We start from the raw sequence: 13815 nt of genomic DNA on the forward strand, positions 1-13815 counted from the left end.
CGTCTCTAACGGCACCAACCCTTACTCTCATCAGCCTGAAGCAAAGGGTGGCTTTGGGCTAAGCTCAGGCTCCCAAGGCCTCATCCTCGTTAATTATTCATGACGTAGGCGGGCACTGTGGGTGCCGTTCTTTTAAATATTCATGAGAGGCGGGGCCTCCCTGCCGCTGTGGCTCCTGGGAGGGTTCTAAAATATCCCTGAGGAAGGAGGGTACTATGGGAGCCGAGGTTCTTGCTATTCATGAGGGGGCGGGGCCTCCCTCCCGAAGGGGCTCCTGGGAGGATTCTAAAATATTCTCGAGGCCAAGGGGGCGCCTGAGAGGCTGGAGCTGACACGAGCCGGAACTTCCCTCTTCACGGCGGCAAAACCTTGAGGAAACTTTTTTTTTAAACATTAAGAAATTTGAGGATGGTAGGGCAAAACGATTAAGTCCCATTTTCCTGTGACCCTTTAGCCGGAAAACTGTCAAAATCTGTGGTAAAAAGAGATTTTTTTCCCCCAATGCTTTCTGGAGATAGTTTCATCTTTACATGGGCTGAAGAGGGTCAAAAATGCACCACAGTGTGGTTTGACTCTTATATTGACCAGTTTCTCTTTTATGGCCTCCCTAGTTTACCTCTTTGGAGATGTTTTGGGCTACTTCCCGAGCAGATGGGGGTGGGTCTCTTCAAAGGATTTTCTTAGGTTAAAACAAAGTAGAAATCCTAGTGAATTGCTGTTGGACGGTTTTCTCTGAAAAGGGGGGGAAAAGTTCATCCAAGAGGGCCCTCAAAGCCTTTCATACGTGGACAAGAGTGAGTGGCGTGGAGTAGAAACATCATCTTTTTTTTTTTTTTTTTTAAAGCAGAGGTCTTCTTAGAATCCCATATGATTTAAATTTATTTACTTATGGCTGTGTTGGGTCTTCGTTTCCGTGCGAGGGCTTTCTCTAGTTGTGGTGAGCGGGGGCCACTCTTCATCGCGGTGCGGGTGCCTCTCTATCGCGGCCTCTCTTGTTGCGGAGCACAGGCTCCAGACGCGCGGGCTCAGCGGCCATGGCTCTCGGGGCCCAGTTGCTCCGCGGCATGTGGGATACCCCCAGACCAAGGCTCGAACCCGTGTCGCCTGCACTGGCAGGCAGATTCTCAACCACTGCGCCACCAGGGAAGCCCGAAACATCATCTTATTAGGATTATTTGGGCTCGTGATTCTCATTCTCTAGAGGGCTGAGAGGAAACCAGAAATAATTTGGAATTACACCTTTAGGGTTTTCAGAAAAGCCTGCTATCTCCCCCAAAACGTTCAGATCTGAGGAAAATAAAGAATTGTAAGAGGAGAGTTCAGGTTTAGAAGAATTTGGGTTATTGTGTTTTAATCCTCTCAGAGGTTTAAAAATGTATATAGTGTGTAGTTGACACACTAAAGTCCCCTGGGTATTGGATGTCAGTGAGTCTCTGAAGAGCCCACAGGCCCCCACCCAAGTCCCAGGTTACCTGGTCCTCAGAGAAACAGAACAAATCCTAGGCCAGATGTATATTTTCCTATAATGAAAATGATTTAAAATGCCTACTGTGAAAAGTTAAAAACAATCTTATGGATTAAATAAATTAAAATTCTTCCATTTGATGGAATCCCATGCAGTTCTTAAAATATCAGTACATGTACTTGCAGAAGTGTATCTATTGGCATGGAAGGAAATTACAATTCTAATTACAGTTAAAACTGAAAAAGCAGATTACAAAATAGTGTGAACAGAGATTCCCTCTTTTTTTGTAAAAATGAAATGTATATGTAAAATTCTGAATGATAAACCAAAGTGCTTAATTTTAAATGTTAAAAACCAAATGAATTTAATTTTCTTCTTTTTGTTTTGCTGTATTTTGTAAAATTTTGACAATGCACATGTTACTTGTGTAATTTTAATGATTATTTTAAAATATCTGCTAAATTCAATGCTCATTGAATGCTGAAGCAGAGCGCTATGTATAGTATGGTTTTAAAGGAGGTTCACAGTATGCTTTTCACTAAGCACTAAGTTTCTTGGCCACATTTTCAAATATATAGCTGATTTTAAATTGATATAAGTTGACAGGTAACCTTTTAGATGAATAAGTAACAATGTGATTTTTAGAAATTTTCTGACAAAAGGAGAAAATGCATTTTCGTCAGATATATTGTAACTCTTTGATGAGCTGTCTTAGTGGTTCCTTCAGAAACAAGGAGCCTTAGATTGGAGTTGTACTTATGCATATATACCTATACATGTATATATACAAAGGACAGTGTTTTCCGAATTGTAGGAGGAGTGACACAAAGTCACTGTGTGTGATGAATAACATTTTTTAAAAGAATTATTGTTTCGTGTAAGTAAATTATCAGTAATTTTAACAAAGTTCCTTCTAGGAAATATTCATTTTGAAATAAGTCGTGTAGGCCCTTCCTAAGACTTATTTAGTATCTACTATTAACCAAAAGTGGAATTGAAGGAGCAATTATTAATTTATTCTAGTCTTATTAGTTTTACAAAACTTTGATTTCATTGCACATAATTGGTAATCATAATGCAATCATCTTAATCTGTTAGAGCTAGTAAATTTTAAAAGCTGTAAACTAAAATCTCTATTTTTTAATCTCTTTTGTCTTTATTGTTTTAACAAAACATGTCAGTACTCAGTTTTAAAGAAATAGAGAAACATTACTACAAATTTTTAATATTACAGTAATACTTAGATTTTTTTAAGAATGTAAAGATTGTAAAAGCAACATACTAATTGACAAATATTGAATATTAAATTTGTTATTTTTTTGTGTTAAATCTTTTACTTTTTAAAAATATCACATTTCTATTTTTTAATTTAATTTAATTTAATTAATTAATTTATTTTTGGCTGCATTGGATCCTCGTTGCTGCGCGCGGGCTTTCTCTAGTTGCGGCGAGCTGGGGCTACTCTTTGTTGCGGTGCTCGGGCTTCTCATTGCGGTGGCTTCTCTTGTTGCAGAGCAAGGGCTCTAGGCGTGTGGGCTTCAGTAGTTGTAGCACGCAGGCTCAGTAGTTGTGGCACACAGGCTTAGTTGCTCTGCGGCATAGGGGGTCCTCCCAGACCAGGGCTCAAACCCATGTCCCGGGCATTGGAAGGCGGATTCTTAACCACTGTGCCACCAGGGAAGCCCCTTTAAAAATGTCACATAAAAATGTCACATTTCTTTTCTTAGAATATATCTCATCCAAATACACATCTCATTTTCTGCTAAAGCTCTATCTAAAATATTTGGCTAAGAGGGAAAAGATTTTTAAGTATTTCATATCATGCTGAGATGAATAAATAGACTCTACTGGTTGGAACTCCATAAATTGGACATCACATTAAAAGTTTTGTAAATACAAAGAGACAGCTGTTGCCCTTCAATGTATGAACCTCTCCATTTTAAAAAACAACAGCTCTTCACCGTTTTGATTTCCTTTCTTCGTTGTCTCTTTTACTTTGTTTTTCTAATCAGGATAAATTCATGAGATAAGAAAAAAAATGGCATCTAGAGTAAATACCAGTTTCACTTTGATTCCCAACCAGAAATACAGACGTCGTAATCATCGATCCAACCGTTTTTCCAACATCCTTGACCCAGATTCTCAGCCCTTATCAACGCTTGGAAATTTTAAAGCCTTGCCATTGGAAATATTCCAAATAATCTTAAGATGTTTGTCAGGTGAGGTTTGGGGACTATGAGTAGGCTACATGGACAATTGAATGTTTTATTTTCCCCAAGAACTAGTTTGTCATCTTAGGCCCTGCTAGAATGTTAATGGTGTTCACATTGTTTATTTTTAAAATTTCATCAGTGTTAGGTAAGTGCTACTTAAAGAAAATATGATACTCAAATGCTTTAAAACATGCTTCTAATTATAATGACATGGTAATTTGACTGTTACATCCCCAATGTTTCTAATTCATTGAGAACTAGATTTAAAACAATTTTAAGATTTTCCTTTTCCCCCACTTTTATTATTTATTTATTATTTAGTATTAATATTATTGTTATTAATCTATTATAAATTAATAGATTGTGCTAATAGTGATGTTCTTGTATTTAAGCCGTTCATATATGTGTGTGTGTGTGTGTGTGTATATATACATATATATATACATATATATATGTATATATATATATATGTTTCTTTTGATAGTGAAGGATATCAGCGTGCTAAGCATGGTGTCCAAAACAGTCAGCCAGCACATTATTAGTTATATCTCAACCTCATCAGGAAGCAAAAGACTTTTACTACAGGACTTTCATAACCTTGAGCTGCCTGACAGGAGACAAAACTCCACTATATTGGAACACTACAGATCTCTAGGTAATTTATGTAATGTAATGAGAATTGTAACAAGTAAAGAACTATACTTAATTAAGGGGATTTTATTATACAATTCTGTAAGGCCTGTGCGAAATGGAATACTTCCTATTTCTATGATGCTTTTACTCTTCAGTGTAAGGACTTTCCCTTAATAACAGTCCCTTACACTTATATTTAAAGATGAGAGAATGCACTTTAAAGTGTCAGTCCTTGTGATTTCATGTGGATACAATGTCACCTGTGCTTATTGTCTAGGTGGCTTGCCAGTTTAGGAAATTGATGTATTTTCTATGCTTTACTTCCTGTGAATCTAATGAGTTTTATCTCTGTACTGCTTTTCCCTTTCAACCATAATCTAGTTCTTAAAATAGAAATTTAAGCATATTATTGTGAAAAATCACTTATTCTCTTATCAGAAACAGTGGTTTTCTTTTTTTTTTAAAGCACTGTGCATATTTACTAATAAATCATAATGCTATTATTAAATTAACCTTATCAAAAGAAATTCTGGACAATTTCTTCCCTTGATTTGTAATCATTTATGTCTTTTACCCCATTCATTGATTTCATTCTCCCTAAGAGTGCTGAAAAAAAATTCTAATTTTGACTTGACTAATGACACCAGTTTAATTATGAAGCTACTTATAATTAACCAAAACATGGCAATAAAATTAAATATCAGAGTGATGTTGAGATGTAAATAAAGGCATAAGAGTAAGTTACCTTTTAGTAGCCCAAGGATGCCTAGCTTTAAGATAATAAAATAAGACTATATAGATATGTAAATACACCAAAGTGTATTTGACAGGTATACTTAGTAAGGCTAAATGAAAGGTCTGTAATCTGGTTACAATGTTATTGGTTTCAGTATTTATGATTAGGCTTTGTGAAGCCTGTAACAGAATACGGCAATTACTTTTTGCTTCTTGTTATTGTGAATATCTTTTTTTCCAATATCATCGGATGCTGAGGAAGGCTACTTGGGAAAAACTTATTCTTTAGTTTTAATTTGAAAGAATTTTTTCTCCCTGACCAGATTCAATTGCATAAACAAACAAAATAGCATTAAGACAATTATGTGGATAATTCAGTTAAAAATACAAATATGTATTGATCTCAAAAGCTAGCTTTTAAAAATGGTTTTACTCATGTAATGATTTCAACCTTCCATTTAAATTTTGTGCAGACACCTAGCTTATGACTAATTCTTTAGACAAATGTTTGATGTACTTACCATTTCCTCATGTTGCCATTCCTATCTGATCTGTTCTTGTTTTCCGACATTAAAATAACATTTTCAGAATTCTCCATTCTAAGGATTATAAATTTTAATTTGCTTCTTCATACAAAACAGAGCAGATGGCCAGTGTGGAAAGAACATTACATCTGACTCTATTTTAGTGGGAAGAAATTAAAGAAGTTAGTCTCTAAAGGGTATAGCAGAGCACCTGTGTTAAAAGAATAAATAAGTCAGCCAGTATTGTTTTTTGGGGGTTTTTTTTTGCCGTACACGGGCCTCTCACTTTTATGGCCTCTCCCGTTTCGGAGCACAGGCTCCGGACACGCAGGCTTATTGGCCATGGCTCACGGGCCTAACTGCTCCGCGGCATGTGAGATCTTTTCGGACCGGGGCACGAACCTGCATCCCCTGCATCGGCAGGCGGACTCTCAACCACTGTGCCACCAGGGAAGCCCAGCCAGAATTGGTTTTTATGGTAAATTGAAACCCTTAAAAATAGGCGTTCTACATTAGAAAAAGCAACCAACATACAATTATAGCTTACAATTCCCCAGCTATGATATGCCATGGGACTGGATGCCAAAACATGAAAGGAAGAGAACTCAGTCTGAAAACTAAACACTGAAAATGTCTTTTTATGTACAATAATAAGGAGGGCTTATGTTTAAAACTCAATTCTGGTCATGTGTTGCCCAAACATAGCAACTTCTAAAAATAGATTCAATTCCCATAGAGTCTACAGAATTATATATAAAGTAGTTATTATATTATGTAAAAAAGTAAATGCAGAGAAGATGAAAACTGAAGAAAGTCATGATATTCAGATATATATTTTCCTACCATGTATCTTATTTTTAGTTTGAGGAATGTTATAGGAATGTTAACAATGTATTGCCATTTTAGGAAAACAGAACACTTAGAGGAAATAAATCATAACCATACACTTCCTGTCACTGTAGTTCAAGTTACATATCTCACTGGGAAATTGAAGGTTTTTTTTTCTCTTTTAAATATCTAAACACAAAATTCTATACATTCTTAACATGCAAGCCCCATAAAAGGATATCTCTGAAGGAAGAGATAAATATTTCATCCAAACTGGATACTTTCTGTGAGAGAAAAACCGACTTCTAATCTCTGAAATTTTAAATACTTACGACTTCAAGTTTTTGTATTTGGAGAAAGGAGTACAAAATCTCTTTTCTCATTCTTTCCATTAGCAACTCTTAAAACATTTTTCATGGTGGACATGAGCTTAATTTTAAGAGGTATTGGAATATGTTTTCTATGGAATAAAGACAGCAGAGTTTCCCTGTTTTGTTTTGTGTTTGGTTATTGTATCTTTTAAAATCTGAATACTTTCTCATATCTGTACTATACCATCAATTTCACAATTTTTTGTAAGATTTTATGCCATAGCCTCTTAGGTGGACACCAGAGTCACTTGGTAAACACCATATATGTGTTTTGCACCCTTCCTCCCAAACTTCCTCTTAAAAACTCTATCAGCTCACAATCCACTATCGTATACTTGACTTTCAGGAAACATTATGCTGTGAGTTATAGATATTCTTAAGGTAATTACATTGTTGTCATTTTTTCATATGTCTCTTTACTTTCTCAGGTCTACTGTTTAAAAGATGTACATTGCTGCTACCCACAAAGGAAAGACTGAAGTACATTCACAAGATACTCGCAGAAGTAAGATCATACTTCTGAATTAGCTCACAGTCTTGATTTCCAGTAAATATATTTTATTATTAATGTCTTATACTCATTTTAAATCTATCTTTAATTAGTGGAATTTCATGAATTGGTACTAAAAAGTTGGTTGATGATAATCTAATACTTTACCAAGTGCTCAGAGATTATAAAACACCAAAATGTAGTATAGGAGTATTTTACTTATTATAAAATAATTTTTACATATAACTAAGTACATCATTCAAGTTTATTAGGTTTATCGGAGTAATAAAAGTATTTTTACCTCATGTGGGAATTCTGAGGTTGTTTTAAAGTGGTGATTTAGATATTTTATTAAAATGAAAATTATTTCCAAATGTTAACATTTTACTATTTAAATATTTGTGTTAAAACTATTTTTAATACATAAAATGACAAACCTTTTATGATAATTTATGACTTGGAAATGTGTATCAATATGTTTGGGCATAATCTCTGTTAGACATTGAGTTTTACTATATAAACCCAATATATATCTAATACTGCTGATTCAGTTTTACACTCAATAGTATGCAAACTGTTTCTGATCCACTGGCTTTTTTCATGTCAGTGTTTGCATTGAGTTCAGCTGTATGTTATCGCAGCAGCTTCCAAGATGATCTTTCTGCCATTCACTTCTTCACTTCCCAAGACATTCTAAATGCTGAATCACTTACATCAAATTAATTTTCTTGCTTTTAAAAATATTTCCGTGGCTACTCAATTTCATCAAGATAAGGTCCAAAGTCCACAGGTGGTATTTAGGGGGTTCCCCCTGACAGTGCAGCCTTACTTTCTACTACTTTGAGCCTAATTAAGCTGCTCATATATTTCTGTCCAAATGAATATTTAAAATTTTTACCTCTATACCGTTTTGCCCTATTGTTTCCCTCACCAATACTATCTATTGATTATATTTGAATCCTACTTAAAGACATTGCTTGTTTCACATCCTTCATAAGCTTTTTTAATCATTCTCAAAATTATCCTTTCCCTGCTTTCATTGTATCTGATATGTTTATTTGGTCATTTTAGCATTTATACATACTTTATCCTGAAATATAAAATTAATTTCATGTATGTATATCTTATTGTTCTAAATAAAGTGTGAGCTCCTTGAGGCAAAGACTTTGTTTTATATTTCATAATCCCCACCTATATAACATGTGACTAATCAGTTATTTAGTGTTTTATTTTCGGTTTAGACTGAAAACAATCCTTGCGTATTTCCATTAAATTTGAATGTCAAATCATTGCACAGTTGCAGTGAAAAGGAGGAATTAACAGTTGTTCTCTTTACAGGTTTCCTGTTTTAAATTTAACGGCTGTGTAACTCCATTGCAATGTTTAGGATTACCATGTTACGGCATGTTTTTACAGGTACATTTTTTTTTTAGTGAAAGAAGAAAAGGAATTCTTTTTGAACTGTTATCAAGTAAAGCATGTAATCTGTCTTTCTATAGGATAATAAAAGTAATAATGATCTAAAAAGAAAACAAAATAACATTGTAAATGTTTGAGAATGTGTTAATCCAATAATATGTTTGCCACCTCAGATTTTCTTCTTGGATTTCTCACTGGTAAGAAATGTTTAACACTTACGTGCTCTATACCAATGTCCTTGAAGTTTCCAGCCAATTGTAATGACTAGAAATATTGTGGGGTAGAGGATGTGTGTGTGCAATGAGTTTTAAGTCTTGGGCTAGTTATTTAAGATGTGATCTTAGAAATGAACTGTATAAAAAAAATAGTAACTATAGGAAATGATAGGGATAACTAACCTTTTTGTGGTAATTATTTTGCTATATATATATAATTACTATGTTATATGTCTTTAACTTATACAATGTTATACATCAATTATATCTCAGTAAACCTGGCAGGGGGGAAGAAATCAACTGCATGATTTTAAGAACATTTTTTACTATTTTATTATAAACATTATAATAATAACATTATTATTAATGCTGTTCAATATATTATTAATATATTGCACTGTTCTAAGCAGTTTACATGTATTAACTTACTTAAATATCACAGCAACCTTATGAGGTTTACAACAATCTTACAACAGTCTTGCTTATAACCCATCCTGCCAGCCAGCCACCATCTGCATGTACAGATTCCAGGGGCATAGGCCCTCCTTCTAGCCCTCTTCCAAGATAGATAGATTTCTGCTTTTTCTTTTTCCCTTTGGAACAGGTAATATGAGCCCATGTATTCATATAAAATTCAAAAGGTACAAAATGGTATAAAGTGAATATTAAGTCTCCTCCCAGGCCTGTTCCTTGTTCACAGAGTTCCCTTCAACAGAAGTAACCACTGTGAGCAGTTTCTATTATGTCCTTCCAAAGAGAATAAGATTCATTTTTAAACTACTGAAATATAGTTCAACTATTTTAAGAAAAATTGATATGATTAATCAACTTTTTCAAAATCTACATATAGTTGAATACCATTTGAATTTTTCATATATGTTTAACTGTACATTCTGGTCTCCTCAAAGATAATTACTATATTTGGTCCTAATAAAAATTGTTTTTTGTTCACACCCAAATGTCGTAAATAAATGCTCATGATTGTCACATTAAAATGAGGTCATTATCATTTGTAAGCAATATCATAACTGATAGCTAGAGGGGACCAAAAGGGTTCTACTGTAGTCTAAAACTAAGCCACAGCATGGTGTGAGTCAGATGTCTAAAGTTGTATCTATACTGTCAGAGTTCAGGATTCAGTACCATTTAGTTCCCTGAAAAGATACTCCCTATGCAACCAAAAAGAAACTGGATTTTGGAGCATTTCTAGGTTTTGTTTATATAAAATTTCCTACGAATTTGAACAGTTCCATAGTGGATAAAAATTGCACATTGCCTCGATTTTATACTACTGCAGTTATGGTCATAAGGCAATAGTGACTTATGTTTTGATTTGATGGTTTGAACATCTGAAATGTTTCCTTTATCATCCTCAGACCTTAACAGCAGGATGGGATGAACTTGAGTGCCATCGTGTTTATAACTTCTTATGTGAGCTGACTAATCTCTCCCGCAACATGCAGACAGTTGTCTGCAGCAAACCAGGTAAAGAACTAAAATTCAGAGATAACCTTATACAGGGATTAAAATAGAAAAAAAAAAGTATAGTTCTAAAGTGTATTTCAAAATAAATTGTGGCATTCGTTTGTAGTAAAAAGACAAAGAGATGTAAGGGAATGATAAACACTGAATCAGATAGTGAAGCAGAAGTGGCCTGTGATTAGAGAAAGAGAAGCTCTCAGAGGGCTTCAACCACATTAATAATATTTTATTCCTTAAGCTGGTGGAGGATACAAAGGTGTTCATTATAGTATTTTTTAAACTTCTATATGTACCTGAAATAGTTCATATTTTAAAAATTATAAGAGGGACTTGCCTGGCAGTCCAGTGGCTAGGACTCCATGCTTCCACTGTTTGTGATCCCTGGTCGGGGAACTAAGATCCTGCATGCCGCACGGTGCAGCCAAAAAAAAAAATTAAAAGAACCCTACAATTTAGCAATTTCACTCTGAGAAACTCCCACAGTATGCACAAGGAGACGTATAAGAATGAGCATTGCAGCATGTAACCAGGGAAAGCTGCAAACAAAGTAATGCCTGTTGTCGGGAGAATGGATAAATGAATTATGGCATATTTAAACAATTAAAACCATTAGTAGTGGGCTTCCCTGGTGGTGCAGTGGTTGAGAATCTGCCTGCCAATGCAGGGGACATGGGTTCAAGCCCTGGTCCCGGAAGATCCCACACGCCACGGAGTAACTAAGCTCATGTGCCACAACTATTGAGCCTGCGCTCTAGAGCCTGCAAGCCACAACTACTGAGCCCACGTGCCACAACTGCTGAAGCCCACGTGCCTAGAGCCTGTGCTCCGCAACAAGAGAAGCCACCACAATGAGAAGCCTGCACACCACAACAAAGGGTAGCCCCCGCTCGCTGCAACTGGAGAGAAGCCCATGCACAGCAACGAAGACCCAATGCAGCCAAAAATAAAAATAAAAAAATAAATTTATTTTAAAAAAAAACATTAGTAGTTAAAATGAATTAACTAGAGCCATGTGTCTTACTATGGATAAATCTCAAAATATAATTTGAGAAAAAAAGGTTACCAAACAATGCTTTTAATATGATACCATTTATATACATATTAAAAACATGCAAAACAATTCTATATATTCTTTATGGTTATATACATATGTAAAAAAGTATAAAAATATAGTTGGGAGGTATGATAGTTAATTTTGGGTGTCAAGTTGGGTAGGCCACAGTACCCAGATATTTGGTCAAACATTATTCTAGATGTTTCTTTGAAGTTATTTTTTAGATGAGATTAACATTTAACTCAGTAGATTTTGAGTAAAATAGATTACCCTCCATAATGTGAGTGGGCCTCATCCAGTCACTTGAAGGCCTTAACAGAAAAAGACTCCCCTCCCCAAACAAGAAAGAATTCTACCAACAGACTGCCTTTGGACTTGAACTAGAACTCTTCTCTTGTCTGCAGCCTCCCACCCTACCCTGCAGATTATGGACTTGCCAAGCTTCCAGAATCCTCATGAGCAAATTCCTCAAAATAAATCCTTCTCTATGTATATACACACATCCTGTTAGTTTTGTTTCTCTAGAGAAAGCTGACTAATACAGGAGGGATAAAACCCAATTCAAGATGGTGATTACCTCTGGGGAGGAAGGTGATTGGGACTGATACACAAGAAGTTTTAACTATATCAGAATGTTTTATTTATTTTTAAAAACCTGAAGCAAATATAGCAAAAAAATAAAGATTTGACAAAGCTAACTGATCAGTACACAGTGTTTGTTATAGTATCTCTGCTTTTCTGTCAGCTTGAAATATTTCATTATGAAACAAATCATGGCAGATTTTTATTTTAAAGGCAGACATAGAAGCCCAATGAAACAATAACAAAATTAATTTATCATGTCTCTCTCTTGATCAAAAAGTTTTATTAGCTTCCTTATATCTTCAAAATAAAGCCCAAACTGTTTATATTGGCCTTCATATTCTAATCCTAACTTACTTTTTCAAAATTATTGCCCACTACCTCTGTATCAGTTTGACATAGGCATATTGCTCTACTCACTGTATCTCAGATATGTCTTACACATTTCTACCTCATACCTTTTATTCATTCTCTCTTTTTCCTGAAATACCATCTCTCCTTTTTACCCTTTAAGACCCAATTTACCTGACCTCCTCTGTAAAGCCTTTCCTGATGTTCCCAGACCTGCAATAATCTCTCTCCTCTAAACTTCTGTGTTACTTGACTTAACACATCAGGAGACACTTACATATGGCCTTAGTGCATTGGCAGACTTTCCATTTACACTTGTCTTATCTACAAGTAAGTAGAACATAAATGGTATAAAAATATAAAATGTAAAATGGTACCACCACCAGGGAAAACAATTTGGACATTCCTCAAAAAGCTAAAGGTGGAGTTATCATATGACTCAGCAATTGCACTCCTAGGTACATAACTAAGGAAATTGAGAGCAGGAACAAGGACAAATACTTGTACACCAGGGTTCACTGAAGCATTATTTTCAGTAGCCAAAAACTGGAAACAACCCAAGTGTTCATAATAGATGAATGAATAGACAAAATGTGGCATATACATACAATAGAATATTATTCACTCATAAAATGGGGTGAAGTTTTGATACAGGCCACAACATGGATGAACACTGAAAATATATGCTAAGGGGCTTACCTGGTGGCACAGTGGTTAAAAGTATGCCTGCCAGTGCAGGGGACACAGGTTTGAGCCCTGGTCCGGGGAGATCCCACATGCCATGGAACAGCTAAGCCTGTGTCCCACAACTACTGAGCCTGCGCTCTAGAGCCTGCGAGCCACAACTGCTGAGCCCAAGTACCACAGCTACTGAAGTCCGTGCGCTTAGAGCCCGTGCTCCACAGCAAGAGAAGCCACCACAATGAGAAGCCTGCGCACCGCAACGAAGAGTAGCCCCCACTCGCTGCAACTAGAGAAAGCCCATGCGCGGCAATGAAGACCCGATGCAGCCAAAAGTAAAATAAAATACATTAATTAATTTAAAAAAATATATGCTAAGTGAAATAAGTCAGACACAAAAGACAAATATTGTATGATTCCACTTATGTGAGGTACCTAGAATAGGCAAATTCATAAAAACAGAAAGTAGATCAGAGGTTACCAGGATGTGGGAAGATGGGGAATGCAGAGTTATTGCTTAATGGTTACAGAGTTTCTGTTTGAGATGAAAAATTTTAGTGTAAGGCAGTGGTGATGGTTGAACAACACTGTGACTGTAATTGATGCCACTGCATTGTATAGTTTAAAAATGGTTAAAATAGCAAATTTTATATCATATATATTTACCACAATTTAGGAAAATAATGTAATATATCAAAAACTGTTGAATTATATACATTAAAGGGTAAGGTATACAGTATGTAAATTATATATATTTCAATAAAGCTGTTTA

The 13815-nt window shown here is 35.3% G+C and overlaps 1 protein-coding gene across 1 annotated transcript; it reads left to right on the plus strand.

Moving 5' to 3' along the window:
• Nucleotides 1-3060: 3060 nt before the first annotated feature.
• FBXO47 (F-box protein 47) lies at nucleotides 3061-10463 on the plus strand. Its single transcript, XM_004282712.3, has 5 exons — nucleotides 3061-3684; nucleotides 4163-4333; nucleotides 7198-7274; nucleotides 8598-8675; nucleotides 10270-10463. The coding sequence occupies exons 1-5, from the start codon at nucleotides 3504-3506 to the stop codon at nucleotides 10423-10425; spliced, it is 663 nt and encodes a 220-aa protein (XP_004282760.2). The 5' UTR covers nucleotides 3061-3503; the 3' UTR covers nucleotides 10426-10463.
• Nucleotides 10464-13815: the final 3352 nt, after the last annotated feature.

Source organism: Orcinus orca, chromosome 19 (genome assembly GCF_937001465.1).
Source record: "Orcinus orca chromosome 19, mOrcOrc1.1, whole genome shotgun sequence".
NCBI classification, from domain to species: domain Eukaryota; kingdom Metazoa; phylum Chordata; class Mammalia; order Artiodactyla; family Delphinidae; genus Orcinus; species Orcinus orca.